Below are 17,324 nucleotides of genomic sequence, written 5' to 3'. Positions count from 1 at the left end.
AAGCATTGATACTTTAAGCTTTAATGAAGAAAGTGTATATCCTGAAGCAATTCCTGTTGATGAGGTTTCTCAAAGTGATTTCGAAGAATCAATAAAGGATTGCAAGAAAACTATAATTGATATTGATATCAAATATAAAACAAAGGCTGTACAATTTTGGCGTTCCGGGAAGACAAAAGCTTTGCCTTTAAAGTCAGTTCAGCACAGATTTAAGAAAGTTTCTGGTTTGAGGTCATTGTATAGGTGGGAGGCACAAATTAAAGAAGGTGGCACGAGCAATGAAAAATTATTACAAATTTCGAAGTATGTTTTGGATCAATTCAAAATTTCCTCTGAAAGATCGCTTTCTATTCATGACATTGATATAAAAAGATGGGCTTTACGGGCTAGAGAAGAAATCAATTTGTCACCGACATTATTCACTGCTTCCACATTTTGGGTACATAATTTTAAAGTGAATCATGGAATTGTATCGAGAAAGATAAATAAATTTGTGACTAAAAAACAAATATCGTCAAAGGAAAAATTATTACAAGCATCAAGCGAATTTATTTCTAGAGTAAAATCAGAGATCGTGTTGGTAGGTGAAGACAATGTCTATAATTCCGATCAATCGGGGTTCAATTTAGAAACGCATGCAGGTCGCACGCTTGCTTTAAAAGGATCATTGAAAGTCGAGTGTTTAGCGCAATCTTTGAATTCTTTGACGCACAGCTACACTATTCAGCCAATCGTTTCTGCCAACGGAGATTTAAAGTCCCCTTTAAATCTCCGTTAATAGTCCTGCAAGAGACTAGTGGTAAATTTGGACCAATCGTTGAGAAAACTTTGTACAAAGCAGACAATATTGTCGTATTTGCATCAAAATCAGGCAAATTAACATCCGACCTTGCCATTAATTGGTTCGCAAACGTTTTTTTACTAAACACCGGGGAAAACTCTGTTCTTTTGTTAGATTCTTGGACTGGCCAGACTGAGAAAAGTTTGACAATATTGATAAAGACAATAAAAACGTCCAAATTTTTACGATTCCCGCTGGAACCACTGGTTTAATTCAACCGCTGGACGTTTACACTTTTAGACCTTGGAAGAATTTTTTAAGACAATTTTCTGATATTGTCATGCTGTATAACTGTGATGTAAATTTACATTTAAGGAATAACATCCTCAAAATACAGTCTTTAATACATAACCAGTTTTCCTCGCCCAGATTTAAGAATATATTTCGATACGCTTGGTGGAAGTGTGGGTATATTGCAGAAAAACCCGACAAATGCGAAGCCCCTGCAGATTTCTGTTTGAAAAACTGCAATGGCACATGTGAACTCTGCAATGATATTGCAATAATTAAATGTGCTTGGTGTATGACATCAATGTGCATGCAGCACTTCTTTGCCGTAACAAACGCTAACTCTCCACATTACTGCACTAAATTTAAAGTGTAAGTCGAAAAGCACCTAGATTCGTGAGAGGCAAGGGGACTCATGTTCAAAAAGCACCCCAATGGGATGAGAACCCTATCACGTCCACGTCGTTCATTCTGGGTAGCGCTAAGGATTGATTGATTTTTATATGCATCACTACATGTAGGGATGGTTTTCGATGTTTCGTTACTGTTAGGGGTAGTTCTCGATTAGGACCTTTTTGCTACAAATTCGCCTCAAAGTTACGCTCATTTCTTACTTTTTTGCAATTTTCGCACTTTTTGACAGGGAGTAAAACTTTTGAAAAAATGCGACCGCTATATTGGATCCGCCATTTTGAATTCTTAAAAACGGACTTCAGATTCGTTATCAGCGACCCCAAAAACCCTTAGTTACCTGATTTTGCAACAATCGTAAAAATAATTCGTGAAATAGTCGAACCTACCCCCAAAATAGATAAGGGTGATTTCTACCCTTCAAACGGCTTTCGGGCCGATATAACAATATACGTGTCTAATAGTTTTCCATGTACTACTTGTATGCCAAGTTTCAGGAAAATCGCCGTATGACGCTTCCCTAGTGTTACTTGTCAGTACTCAATAGACTTTTCATTTTCAACCTTTGAGAATTTATACTCTCTCTCCTCCTTTCGATTATTCATCTGCCTTTTCTGAACAATCTCACCCGACAAATCTTCCTACTCCCCCTCCACCCTTCGATTATTCACCTTCTCTCGATCATCAACCGTCGAGAATTCCTACTCCCCCTTCCTCTTCACGCCTCGCGTCGCACGACATTAAGGAAGCCCTCTAGGACTTCGTAGAGGAATGACCAGACCTCAAAGAGGAACCGGAAGATTTCGAACAGAAATCTTTCGATACCGAAAAAGGGTCAGATTTTCACGAAGACCAGACTCGAGAAAATTGGTACAGATATTTCCTGAAACAGTTCCCTCCAATTCCCGATCCTCTTCCTGAAAAGGCTTACCGCGTGGGCCCAGACAGTGATGCCAGAAACGGGTCCCGCGGCTCACGGCTCAGCAATGGAAGGGGTAACGCACACAAGCGCAAACCGCGTACATGTGCCACATGGGTGTTTATCTGGGACACGGTACGGCTCCGCAGCTATCCTCAAACTAAAATCATGCTGCGCGAGTGTCTGCATAAAGAGATCTTGTGCCCCCGGGCATGATTCAAATTTGATTGGAGGATTCGGACTGCCATACTATTTGTTGACAGATCCGGCCTCCACCGATGTCTCCTCTTACGTCATGGCGATGTCGACGTCCATCTGAGCCTTCTCTTCTTCTTTCTGTTCCGGTTCCTTGATGCTTCTTTTGGAAAGGTTCAAATAACTCCCTGGATCTGACTCCGTCCCTCTGTCTTCTATCGTTCTTTTAGACGATTTTGGACCTGGCTTATACGCCCTCTGTTTTACCGCGGGTCCCTCTTTTGTCTGAGAGACCGCGGCAACGGGGGCGTCCGCGGTTTTCTTAGCCACAGTAGTGACTGTCATTCTAACCGCGCCTCCTACCTCTAACCTCTTTCTATGTTTTTTAGGCGCAGGTGCGCAGGCCCGCTCTGTGATTTGCGGGTCTCCCCAGGTCCGTACAGACTGGGCACTTGGGAGAGAACTGGCAATCCTTGGCCACATGGCCAGCGTCTCCGCATCTGTAGCATCGTCGACTGCGATCAACTCCGCTACTGCAGTTGGACTGCACGTGTCCCCGTTCCAAGCATTTAACACATTGGAGGGGGCGTGCATCTCTACTCGGGCCATGATCCAGCTTATTTGGATCCTATCAGCAGCGACTATCTTGTTTGCGACCGCCACTGGACATTGTACCCAGACTGAGCCTAGGCCATTTGGAGCTCTCCTGACGGCTCCAACCTTCACCTGTAGCTATCCACAAGAGCCTATCTTTGCAACAGCTTGCGCGATCTCCCAAACCTCTATGGATTCCTCAAGGTCGCGAATTCTCAGTTCCGCTTTCTTTGTGGGGCGGGAGATTATTATCCCTTCCTTCCCTTGTAGGACTTTTCTCATCCGGGAAGCTAAGATTTCCGCCTTTGCATTTCCTTCCTGGTACTTCGAAGAGGAGGGCGCCAGACAAAGCTCTCCTGGCTCTGAGGCCAGAGATCCCCAGCTCCTTTATTTTAATCTGGCTGCGGAGATTTCTTACTACCTCCTCGTACTCTCCCTCTGGGCACGCAACAGAGGCATCTGCGGTTCGAAGGATCTTCCTTTTCTTTGTATTCGGTGGTTTGACCGCCACCTTCTGCCTGTTGCCCTTTGTTGGTCCCCTTTTACGAGGGGAAACTTCAGGGGCTCCTCCTTTTCCTTTAGGCGCGGCCGGTTGCTTTTTGGCGCCGGCATAAGTCGCCTTTTTCCCTCCCTCTCTCATAACTTCCGCATAGGTCTTAGTGCCTGTCGGGAGAGAAAAGGGGGCGGGATTTCCCTTCCTGGCTTTCCCACTACTTGTGACCACCGTCCAGGACTCTGCTTCTGGAGAGTGCGAGGAAGTTGGAGGGTTTCCTCCCGCGGGCTGAGTGGATGAGGATTGGGGGCTTATAGTCCCCTTCTCGTGATTTTTTTCGGCCCGTTGCTTGGCGGTATTGGGGAGGCCTCTGGTTTCTCCGCTGCTGCCGTCCTTTCCCTTGTTTTTTGCTCTTCCCCTGAGGGGGAGACAGGACCTTTCCTCTGTTGATTGCAGATGTCGGATTTAAACCGAAGCTGCTTCTCAACCTCTCTCTCTCTGCTATGAGGGAATTTATCCTCTCCGTCAGTTCTTCCTCCAGTCTTCTCGCTGTTCCATCCATCTCTGTTTGGGATGCAGCAGTGAGAGAAGGAGGGGGAGGGATCTTGACTTTTGCAGCGCTTGGTGGTGCTTTAGGGACCCTGGGGGGAACCTTGGGGATCTTAAAGGCTGTCTCAGTAGCACTGTTCGTAGATGGGAGTGGTTCTAACTCCATAATTTCTTGCTCCTCTTCCATTGGAGCGGAGGGTATTGTTTCCTCTCTCCTCTCTGGAATCGGAGGTCTCTTTCTCTCCATCACGCAACTCTCTCTAACTACCACGTTGGAGATAACTTTTGGGAGCTTTTGAGGTTGCGGGGCCTCCGCTGAAGACTGGGTGAGTAGGTGTTGCATTCTCTCCTTCATCTTCTGATTTTCGTAGCGGAGTGAGCACAACTCCCTACGGAGGGATCCCATCTCCGTCTCCGCTACTACAGCATCACCTTGCTGCGCGCGAGTCGCTATAGTGGTGACTGCAGAAATCGTCCTTGCCGCCTCCCTTAATCGACGGACATTCGTGCCCTCTAGGTCCTTTAAGCATTCGGCAACTTTGTCGATTATTGCCGCCTCAAGGGCCACCGCTGAGATCGCCAATGTATGAGTTTCCTTAAACTCTTCGATAATCTCGGCCTCTGACAGCAACTTGGATCTCGCCCTTGTATCGGACGGTCTGACGGTGGGATCGTATATCTCCAGCTTTCGTCGAAAATCCTCCTCTTCGGCGCGTTTGGTATCCCTCTCTTTTTTGCGCCTATACTCCCCTGTTGTTCGGGGCGTCCTTTGCCTCTCTTCTTTTGGACATCAGTTTTCGCCGACGTAAAAGAGGCATCGCTGTCTTCGCCATTCGGATGGACAGAGCCTGTCACCGCCTCGAAGATGGAGGCCACAGGCAGGAGTTAACGTTTCCTGCGAATGTGACTCTTCCTCTTCCTTTTTTCTTTTTCTCTCTGGGGTGGAGAAGTCTTCACTTGCGCACAGTACAATTGTACACGTTGCAATTGCACACTGTGATATTAGACACATAAAGTTGCGCACCGTTCGATTGGACACATTTCAATTGCGTACAATTCGTTTGGACACATTTTATTTGCGCACCGTTTGCGCAAAAGAAATGTTCGCAAAAGAAATGTGCGCAAAAGAAATGTTCGCAAAAGAAATGTGCGCAAAAGAAATGTTCGCAAAAGAAATGTGCGCAAAAGAAATGTGCGCAAAAGAAATGTGCGCAAAAGAACTGTGTGTAAACGAAATGTGTGTAAACGAACTGTAACAAACATTTATTTATCAAATAAAGTTAATAATAAATGTCAAAAAATTTCAAAATTATACATGCGTGTATATGTATTCCAAATTATACAAAAACATGTGTTGCGTCCAAAAACAACGTGTCCAATTGAACGGTGCGCAAATGAAATGTGTCCAAACGAACTGTGCGCAAGTGAAATGTGTCCAATCGAACGGTGCGCAACTTTATGTGTCTAATATCACAGTGTGCAATTGCAACGTGTCCAATTGTACTGTGCGCAAGTGAGCCTCTCCCTGCGGGGTGGGGCTACGGGATCGTACAGACGACGACCGTTCCCCCCGATCTTTCCCCGCTTCTCCCTTCATCTTCCACCCTTTTCTTGTAGCGGCATCTGTGGCAACGAAACTGACTGTGCAGGCCTTGGTGGAGTAGGGCTGCACTCTGTCTCTTACCGCGTTTCTGCTACTTCCGACTTTGGCACTGTTGGTCGTACCTACCGACGTAGATGCGGGGCTTGCGTCGGTCGTTTCCTCTAAGCTAGCCTCCGTGTTGGCTGGAACTTCCAGACACGAACGGGTCTCACCCCCTTTCCCCAGTTATGTTTTTGGTTTTTAGAATTATTACACTTCATATTTGTCCCACGAGTGTGGTCGCAGTCTGTCCGCCTTGGTAGAGCCGCCTTGCCAAGATAAGCCTAGATACCCCGGGGTTTCGACAGGTTCCCCGGGGGAACCGTTTGCGACCGCACAATTCCCCTCGCTGCGGCCATGAGCGTCTCGGCACGGTATCTTGACACCTTCTGCTACGAGGAGTGGATTTGATTTAAGGGCCACTATCCTCTAAGTACGCTTTAATGGACCCTATCTCCTAGACCTGTCCGGCATGGTTAAACCTACTAGGGAAGACTTCCCCGCCGGCGTAGCTCTATTACCTCACTGGAAACCAACTCCGCATACCTGGAGTTACACCCATCCACACCAAAACCTCAGAAAACCCTACCCTTAATTCCCAAACCCACCCCACAAAAAGAAAAACCCATCCAGGCCCTTAATCCCCAACGGTTTTCTTATCGAAGTTTGCTCCTCTATCCGGTGCAAGGGTGCGAACCTCCCCGCTCACGGGCCAGCCTCCGGATTTGTTTCGGGGTTCTCCTTCCCCTAGGCAAGCTCTTAGATCCTTTCCACTTCCTGCAATGCTGCAGGAAGCTTCAGGGGAGCCCTTTTACCACATCAAGGTGGCCCGCCATCGAGAGGGTCATATCTTAATCTGACATATTTTGATATAAAAAATAAAATACCTCGTAAAATATTTAATTTTCGATAATCTTACCATAATACTTTTATGTACAGAATAATGAGACAAATCAATTAGTGTAAAAAAAATAATTATTTAGAAAAATACATTGTAAATAATTACATATTTTATCTTATTTAATTAAAAAACTAAAAAATTTAATTAAAAAAACTTGGCGCTGCTAATTTTCAATGTATATATTAAAACCAACAAATAATAAATTTAATTTATAGAAATATATTTAATTTGGCGCAAGTTGTTGATATCATTATTTTTGTAGGATATATTTATACAATTTCTTTTTGGTTAAAATATTTTTATAAGTTTTTATTTCCAATAATTTAAAATAACACTATTTTATAAATATATATAAATACAGTTTTTCACAAGTGGCGCGTGTACTTGGCGCTTTTTTTATACCTTTTTTAAAAAGGTAAGTTTTTAGGGATATCATTTTTTTTGTAGTATATGTTAACATCTTTAAATAAATACAAATATAAGATAGTATTATTAACAATAATAAATTTATAGTAAATCTGTACAAAACCAAATAAATCGAAAAGGTTTCGTAAATATTCTTTAGGTTTTTTTCCCCTATTCAAATAATAAATTATATATATACGATACGAAAAGTCTTCATTTTTTACTCTACATGTTCTAGGAATACTATATATATAAAATTATACACATGTATACATAAACATGTATGCATAACCATTTTGTTTATCTATATACATAATATTTGACATTACAAAGGATGTAGTCGGTATGCGGATAATATTTGACATATCAAACGATATAGTCGGTATACGGATTACAGATAGTTATCATCGGTATATCATACATAATAAAATAACCTTCCGCGTATCTCGTGCAACTTTGTTCGTGTGGTCGAGCTTTACTTTTAATTAACAATTCATATATTAGATATCGCGTATACACTCAATCAATAAGCAATATCGAATTGCTCGAGAACGCGATAAAGAGCAAAATGAAAAGAGAAAGGAGAGAGAAAGAGAAAAAACGGAAAAGAGCGAGAAAGGAAGAATACGGCTGCTAACATAGAGCGCCGATAACGTAGAGCGCCGATAGTAGTGCGATCTTCTGTCGAGCGCATGAACTGTACGACATTAATACATTTGTATATTGCATGTATTGTGTATACGTGTACAGGGTGTCCTAGACCACCCGTACACCCCTTTTCTTTCAAAAACTAAGCATTTTAGAGTAAAACGTTTTGAACAAAAATTGTATGGTTTTGAGGGAAACATAAGATGGTGTCATTGGTTTGACCTTGGATGGCATCGTTAAGGTCAAATTAAGGACACCTTTAATTTCTTAAATGGAATTAACGTTTTTCTCTAAAATGCTTAGTTTTTGAAAGAAAAGGGGTGTACGGTGGTCTAGGACACCCTGTATATGCGTGTAGCGCGATACCACTATATTTCTTTGTATGTGTTGTGTACGTGTATACACGTATTAGGGCGACGGTGACAGTGACGTTTCTTAAATGAAAATTTCCACATTTCGACTTTGCGTCGTAATATCTCTGCTTATAGAACATGTAGAGCGAAAATAAAGACATTTTCTTCATATAAATCAAACCCAAGCTATCGATTAAGCCTATCAAGAATTCGATCGGTTCAGCCGTTATTCAGATCTGATAATCTAAGGTACTCTCAACTGTCCGATTCGCGTATAGATACCCGGAGTATCTCGCAGCTTCGCATGAACTTGGCGCGAGACACTACCGTGTCTCTTGATATTATCGAAAATGAAAGTTAATATAGGAGATGTAATGCCAGACAATCTGCAAAAGTTAAGAAAGACTGTCAGCGCACTTCAGTCAAAGCGGAATGAAAAATTCGTAGCTGCTAAGAGAATGATAAAAAAATTTAATCCGCTGAATGAGGAATAGTTGAATTCCGAGTTCAAAATTCCTGATTTAAATATAACAAATAATATAGAAAAACCTTCTTCTGAAATACGCCCTGGTCGTTCTTCTATAGAATTCAAAAATAAATCTAAGCGCTTGCAACGACGAGAATCTGCCGATATTAGTGCCCAATGCAAGCATGATCCTTTAAGAATCGTAATGGCTTTTCGTCATGCGGCAAGACAATCGGGTCACAAGGACTTAATCGCAATTCTGAAGGAAATTTCAAAAAGTCCACAACGTCCTGCAAAAATAAGGAAATTGCTGGATATATTGAACCCTACGATAATCAAAAAAACTCTTGAGGAAGCCTTGGCATTCATATTAGATAATTGTCTTTCCAGAAGCTCTTATTTAAATATGCGCTTAGAATCAAAGTCTTGCGGAGCAGATATTTGGCCAATTTATAATGATGTCAGGGCAGTTAAGAAAAAGTGTAGGCCGCCGAAAGAAACAATTTCGATTCACGAAAATGTAGCTGAAGTAGCAGTACAACCGCTTTTAAATCACACTGCAAAACGGATTATTATATATAATGGATATGCAAGCCACAGTCATACTTCAAACTCTGCAAAGAACTGACTGTATGGAAATTGACACCGTGCTAACGTGTACCTGGGGATTCGATGGAAGTACAGGACATTCGGCTTATCAACAAAAATGGCAGAGCAAAGAAAATATGAGCGACGAAAGTTTATTCGCGACTACTGTCATTCCTCTTCGACTAGCTACGTCGACTGGTCTTATACTATGGAATAATCGAGCACCACAATCTTCGAGGTTTTGTCGCCCGATAAAGCTCGAATTTGTAAAAGAATCCATAGACGTTATCTTTAGACAAAAACAGTTGATAGAGGATCAAATAAAAAAACTGAACATTTTTGAGATTGTCGTGGAAGATAGTACCATACGGGTTCATTTTTCTTTGTTATTGACCTTAATAAACGGCAAAGTGCTGAACGCTACTACTAATATTAAATCATCTCAGAGCTGTCCAATTTGTCATGCAACGCCTGAATACTTCAATGATCTATCAAATAAAGACAAAGGAACGTTTCTGGCTGATCCGCAGTCATTGCAGCATGGAATTAGTCCACTTCATGCGTGGATTAGATTTTTTGAATGCTGCCTTTATATATCTTACAGAATCATCATTAATAAATGGCAGGTACGATCAGCAGAAGATAAAAGAGAATTTGCTATAAGAAAGAAAGTGGTCCAAAATATTATTTGGGAAAAGCTAGGGCTGAAAGCCGATAAGCCCAAATCTGGAGGAGGCAGTACCAACAATGATGGGAATACAGCTCATCGAGCTTTCGAAAATCCAGATTTGTTTGCTGATTGTCTTAATCTAGATCGCCAGCTAATACACAAATTTAAGACAATTCTTATTGCTTTGTCTTGCCAGCTTCCACTCGATCCTAATCGTTTCGAAAAACTATCCCATGCTACAGCTGAGCTATATATCAAGTGCTATCCATGGTATCCAATGCCATCGACAGTGCATAAGACCTTGATGCAAATTATTTCAACAAGCTTATTGCCTGTCGGAATGCTTGGCGAGGAAGCGTCGGAAGCCAGGAACAAAGACTACAAGAGATATAGGAAGGATCACAGTAGAAAACATAGTCGTAAAACAAATCTTGAAGATATCTTCTACCGTGTAATGGATACTTCAGATCCAATAGTGTCATCCATAAGCCTTGAAATGTATTAAAAACCAGAAACGACTGCCCTTCTCCCCAGATGTTCTAGAGCCTTTTTCAATTCCTGATACAGATGCAACAAGCAGCATTATTTCTAAGGATGAAATTCAGGAAGATTTATCTGGTTTTTCAGAACTCATGCCAAATTTAGATGAGATAGAGTTATCAGGAGAAGAGTAGTTCATAGAAAAGGCGCGAGGAGACTCGCAGCAAAAAAGCATGAAGAATTGTGAGAGGCAAGGGGACTCACATTAAAAAAGCACCCCAAATTATTGTCTACAATTTAAGTACCGTGTTTCAAGAACATAATCAATAAAAAATAATAATTTTGGTCGCCATATTGAATCCGCCATTTTCAATTTACAGTTCTTGACATCAGATTCAAAATCAGCGATCCCAAAAACTCTTTAGTACCGACTTTCATGCATATTCGATTCAAAAAGGTAATTTTGGTAGCCATATTGGATCCGCAATTTTGAATTTACAATTTTTGATATCAGATTCGGAATCAGTGACTCCAAAAATCTCACCTATAGGGTGCATGAAAGAGATTAGTTTATTTTATTAATTTTGGCCACTTTTTCGGGTCTTCCGGCCCACTGTGCAGCTGAACGATTGGCATTAACATTGAGGTTTGTTTGGATTGATCCAAATATAATTTTTTTGAACTTTGTGTTTTTTTAAATGTATATAACAATGTTGTACATTTCTGTTTAATGCATGAATATTATGTTATTATGAAATATTGTAGATATCTTGCTTCCGGGGACTCCATGATATCGATGTCCTATCAATATCTCGTGGGAGTGACAACAGCGAGAATTATTATTCGCGAAATATGCGAAGCAATTTGGGATTCTTTGTGCCCTTTGGTTCTTCCAGGCCGACTTGAAGAAAGAGACTGGCTGGATATCGCCAATGATTACGAAAGATGGAATTTCGTTCATTGCATTGGAGCTATTGATGACAAGCACGTCACCATTCAAGTATGTAAATTCATTGTCAGTCATCATATGTTGTCATACGATATAATTTAACAAGAAATACAATTTGAAATAATAATTCTCACTTTTAGTGTCCCAATAATGCTGGATCATCATTTTATAATTATAAACACTTTCACAGCATAGTACTCATGGCTATTTGTGATGCAAATTACGTAATCCGTTTTATGGATATTGGGACTTATGGACGACGAAGTGATGGTGGCATTTTTAAAGACAGCGCTATAGGGAAAGCATTCGATGAAGGCTGAATGAATATTCCCCAGCCAGCAGCGATTGGAGAAGGAGGACCTATTTTGCCATGTCTTGTAGGAGACGAAGCTTCCCCTTTAAAGCCATACTTGCTTCGTCCATATTCAGGTAGAGGTGGCCTTACACCAGAACAAGATGTGTACAATTACCGTCTGAGTCGTGCGAGACAAGTGATCGAAAATACATTTGGTATACTCGCCAGTTAATGGAGAGTATATAGAAAACCAATCATCGCCAGTCCTGAGAATGCAAAACTAATGGTTCAGACAACTGTTTGTCACCATAATTGGCTTCGCCGACAGGACATTGATAGAGATGCATATGTGCCTCCGTGTTTAATCGATGTAGATGATCTACACTATCCGAATGGGTATAAACCAGGGTCTTGACAAACCATTATGGAAGATGGATGTGCATTCAAGGATATTTCAAACTGCGGATCGAACATGAGTTCTAAACAATGCATGGAAATTTGAAATGAATTTTGCCGTTATTTTAATAACGAGGGAGCAGTGCCATGGCAAAATAATAGAACCAAATAAAAGAAAATTAAAAAAATGGTTTTTACACATATGTATAATTAGATAATTAAATTATATAATCTAAAAAAGCCTATTTTTGTTAAAAATTATTGATTCCTTATCAATTCCAAGTTATCCATTTGAAACACTTTCAGGTAAAATACAATGATATAGATGTCAATAAAAATGCGTAAATTCGTATAAAAAATTTATTAAATAAATAAAATTCAATAAATTATAAATATCAAATATAAATATATTTTTGATCATTTTTTTTTGCATCATTTATAAGTTTCATCACTTGCAACATTGTATTGTCTAGTAACTGGGAATCGATTTCTTTAAGTTGAGCAGCAATAAGGTTGCCAAATAAAGCTGCTTTGTCAGGCGGTGGTGGCGGAGGAAGCATAAACGGTGGCAGATTGACTGAGACTGGTTGATTGAGGGACTCAGCAAATCGATCGAAAATTCCTTCAACAGAATCATCCATACTGAGGCGACGCTTATTACAACATACAACCATATTCAGATCCTGTATTTCATGTACATTTAAATTATATTTGTAAATCAAATAAAAAATACTAGGTAGTAGAAAATTGGAAAAAAATGCCAAAAAAGTTCATACTGATTGGTAAATTATTTGATTCATTTTTGTACTGGCATTTAAAATGATGTTACAATTAAAATTTCTTAATTTAATCAAAATTTCTCAATGGACATTAAGGATTGATTTTCGAAAAATGGAAATTTTAAAATCTCGTGTTAAAAGATAAAATTTCTCAAAAATTGGTTAATTTTGGTTTTTCATTTCTCAATACCCTTCATAAAAAAATAATTAGTAAGTTAACATACGTGATCCACGACCACTGCTGCTGCTGCTGCCATCACAAATATTGCTGTCATCATAGAATTCTTCGTTGCTTTCAGACACTGGGATATTGGTTGTAGTTCTGTAACACAATTTTGCATTAAATTTGTATTCGATAAATATAAATAAAAATATACTGCTGCATTGAGATACATTTGTACGTTTGTAAATTCGTACAAACGTACTCGTTTTCAAGCTGCACGTCGCAAAGAAACTGCATCCGCTCAAAATGCACCCAGGTACTTTTTTGTGTTCCCGCTGAGCCACTCGGTTGGTGCTGTTTATTTTTGTGGATTCTGAAAGAATCACACAGAGATTTCCATTTTTTTCATTGTTGCAATGTCCATTGTACCTAGAAAAGATAAAAATATGTTCAATGGTACAATGAATGGTACAATAAATTTTATTCCAGTTAAGTTATGAATGTGGAAATTATAAATGTGTTACCGTTCATCGATGCATATATTTCTTCCCGAAGCTTTTTTTTGTTTGCAGGCTTCGTTCTAGGGTGTCTGGTAATAGACGGATCACCTCTCGTGAGCGGCAGGACTTCAGCGTTACGCACCGCTCGTACATAGCCATTGTCCTTTGAAAAACGCCCCTCCCACTGCTTCGCCACGCGCTTCTACTCGCGCGGATTGGTCGATCTTTTTAATTAATATTTCATTAATTATTGTGAAGATCGCAAAATGGTACAGGACTTTTCTACTCGGTTTAATCCGCTCTATCTGCACACGAGAAGTGATCCGTCTATTACCAGACATCCTGTATAAGAGGAAGCTTAAAATTCCACAGCGCGGGACGCTTGTGAATTTCCTCGATGAGTTGTTCCTCTTCCACAATCTTTCTGTTTTGCCAATCCTCTTGGTTTAGCGAAACAGATTTATTTGGGATCTGGATGGTCTCCATCACAATTACCTCCGCACCGTCTATCAAACTCTTGCGGATAATTTGTCCGTCATCTGCAATTACAGCATCCACTAATGCTACTTACAAAATATGTATTAAGAAAATGTCACTAATACTCACCGCATTGAGGATAAATATATAAATTTTCATCCACATAAATTTATAATTATATCCCTCCAAGCAAGGATGACGATACAATTCATCTTTCTGACAAATAGTCTCGCACACACCACAGGTGTATGAGACTAACAGAGTTCATAAGAAACTACAATATAAGAAATACAAATTAACACAATATAACAAATAAATCAATATAACAAATAAATAAAAAATAAGGAGCAACCTAACCTCAATTGCTTGTTACTACCCAGCAAGCAAAATGATGCAAACTTTGCGCAAAGTTTGCAGCAAACCCGAGCATGCCTTTACAGCAAAATTGTGACAAGGTGTGTCCGCAAAAAGCTTAGCTTTTGCTGGCAAGGCTTGACGCAATAGTGTGATGCACATTTTATGCAAATAATAAAGCAAACCTTGCCGTGCACGGCATGACAGCAAATATGTGGCAAGAACAGGACAAACCTTGCTGTGCACGGGATGACAGCAAATTTGTGGCAAGAATAGGGCAAACATTGCCGTGCACGGTATGAGAGCAAATTTGTAACAAGATCAGAACAAACCTTACTGTGCATGGCGTGATAGCAAATTTGTGGTAATTTTCTATACGAGGTGAATGATTCAGGACTTCTGTGTGAGAAACGATAAATCTCGCAAAGAGGACTATTTTTTTGTGCAACAATCTGTTCTTTGATGCGTCGTTTAGAAGCTATGCGACCGCGCAGACAAAGTCTTAGATAACATTTATTATAATTATGAGATGATGATAATATATGAATAATTGAAAATGAATTCATAATATGATGAATATATGAATTATATATATTTACATTTTAAGTAAACAATAAACAGATGATTTAAACTTTTTCAGACATTTATCTGCCCGACCTAAGAGAAACAATCCGTCCAATATCTGAATTCCCTATGTTGGGATTGTATCAGTAATTCAACTGATAGAAATAATTATATTTTTAATCTTCTACCAGTTGCTCTTTGCAAGCTTTATATACTTCTCATGACTAAAAATCAAATACGAGATGGATGCATATAGCGCGTCGCATAGTAATGAACAAACGAACTATCGGCAGAATACTATATTTTTGTAAAGTTTGTAATAAAGTAAAGTTGTAAATTTGCTGTCATGCCGTGCATGGCAAGGTTTGCTCTGTTATTTGCGTGAATTTTGCGTCTCGTTGTGCCAGAGTATACTTTGCTCTGTTCTTTCCGTAAATGTGTTATCATATCGTGTACAATAAGGTTTGCTCTGTTCTTGTCGTAAATTTGCTATTATAACGTGTATAACAAGATTTGCTACTAATTGACGTAAAGTTTGTGTTACACCGTGAATAGCATCATACGTGTTCTTCTATGCGTAAAATTTACGGGCAAGCCTTTTCCTATTATTTACAGCATCGTGAGACGAAAAATTTTGCCGTCAATTTGCTTCAAACTTTTTGACAAACCAAAACAAGACAAATGTTTGCTACAAAATTGTTGTCAAAATTAAAGCACACCTTGTCGCAAAGCTTTGGCAAAACGTGATTTTAACATTCTTGGCTATCTGGCTACAAAGTACATGCTACATTGTAAAGCGAGGTCCACCCTGCCTACCGGCGGGGTGGGTGCGGGAGGAGGGCCAAAGGCCCCCCGTGTGTGTGTGTGTGCGCGCGCGCGCGTGCTTCCTGTCCATGCATGTACTTTAGTATATTTCAAACTTTTTTTGTTAATAACTTTTTAATAAGCAACGAGCGACGATTAAATTAGAAGAAAAAGTTACTCAGAATTATGACCTTGACAACATATATCAAGGTTATTAAAATCGGGGAGGTCGCCCTTAATCTTAAGTTTTACCATAATTTATAATTTGTTTATTTTTCAACTACAAACAAAAATTCTTGTACTACAAACAACTACAAACAATTTGTGACAGCATTCATCTCTTCCGTGGCAGCGGCACTGTCGTGTCTGTGTAGGGCGTTTACACACTTCCTCACGACGACAAATAATTGTTAGAAAACAACATTTGCGGGTCTGAAAAAATATGCGAGGTACAAGTGGCTGAATCGGGAATCGAACCGTCTTTCGCTATACTATATTTTTGTAAAGTTTGTAATAAAGTAAAGTTGTAAATTTGCTGTCATGCCGTGCATGGCAAGGTTTGCTCTGTTATTTGTGTGAATTTTGCGTCTCGTTGTGCCAGAGTATACTTTGCTCTGTTCTTTCCGTAAATGTGTTATCATATCGTGTACAATAAGATTTGTTCTGTTCTTGTCGTAAATTTGCTATTATAGCGTGTATAACAAGATTTGCTACTACTTGACGTAAAGTTTGTGTTACACCGTGAATAGCGTTAAATTAAAATAATAATATGGATAAATGGCAACTTAGAGTCAGCGCGGAAATTAGTGCGCGTACAATAATAATAATTTATTACAATAACATTCATCAAATTACAATAAGACGGACGTTTCGACCCTTTTTTTGGTCTTCATTGGCGCGATAAATACTTTAAATAATGTTGTATCTTGTTCATCTTAGATAGGTTATTACTATTACAATGATAACTTACACAAATCGCAATTTACATGTTAAGCGGGAACGAAATAAACTTGTCAATTAATACGCTATGGAACAATACCAGGGATCAAAAAGTATGTCGTCTTTGAAGCTGTTTGATTTCCCCTCCATCCTCGGTTGACTAGCCGGGAAGCCAAGAAATAAAGTTTAAAGAGACACGTTCTCGATTATGTGCTTCCTGGAATCAACAGGGACGGGGTATACCCTGCCGAAAATGGTCGATTAAAACGAATTTAAAAAAATAATAATCCGAATCGATCGGGACTTCTGCACCGAAAATACGGTATTAAAACCGATTGAAAATAGTCAAATCGAATTTAGTACGCTTCAGGCGGATTAATGTTAGGTGATATACATCCACCTCAATCCGAAATTATTATACGATTTCATAAGTTATAATTAAACCTGTTTTAATGCAATTGAATTGGAATTTATCATAGTCAATCCATAGGTAAAAATAACCCCTCTTAATAAAAAATTCCATAATTTCGCAGATGAAAAGTAAATCGATTTTATGTAGTGTGAAGTCGGATTTGCTGTTATCATGAGTCACAATCGATTATTGAATCGGTGTTTCTGCAATTAAAACGGATTCAGTTGTTAAAGACAAATATACAATTTCTCCGCTGGGGGTCCGCCTTATATCCCCGCTTGACCGCTTTCTACTTCCAGGTTGGCTCGC

At 39.7% G+C, this 17,324-nt stretch overlaps 1 protein-coding gene and 1 pseudogene across 1 annotated transcript; both read right to left on the bottom strand.

Moving 5' to 3' along the window:
* Positions 1–3,387: 3,387 nt before the first annotated feature.
* Positions 3,388–6,434, bottom strand: LOC115236919. Its single transcript, XM_029809657.1, has 3 exons — positions 6,419–6,434; positions 4,170–4,980; positions 3,388–4,099 (listed from the first exon to the last, which is right to left on the bottom strand). The coding sequence occupies exons 1-3, from the start codon at positions 6,432–6,434 to the stop codon at positions 3,388–3,390; spliced, it is 1,539 nt and encodes a 512-aa protein (XP_029665517.1).
* A 5,447-nt stretch (positions 6,435–11,881) lies between these two features.
* On the bottom strand, positions 11,882–14,458 carry LOC115236921 (annotated as a pseudogene).
* Positions 14,459–17,324: the final 2,866 nt, after the last annotated feature.

The sequence above is a fragment of the Formica exsecta genome, unplaced genomic scaffold (genome assembly GCF_003651465.1).
Source record: "Formica exsecta isolate Colony F162 unplaced genomic scaffold, ASM365146v1 scaffold264, whole genome shotgun sequence".
Classification (NCBI taxonomy): domain Eukaryota; kingdom Metazoa; phylum Arthropoda; class Insecta; order Hymenoptera; family Formicidae; genus Formica; species Formica exsecta.
The sequence above is the reverse complement of the archived record's forward strand: the minus strand, read 5'-3'. Positions and strand labels throughout refer to the sequence as shown.

Coding starts and splice junctions, on each gene's coding strand:
- LOC115236919 (XM_029809657.1), bottom strand. Junction 4,100..4,169: donor CTCATAGCAGAGAGAGAGAG/GTTGAGAAGCAG, acceptor TCTCCCCCTCAG/GGGAAGAGCAAAAAACAAGG.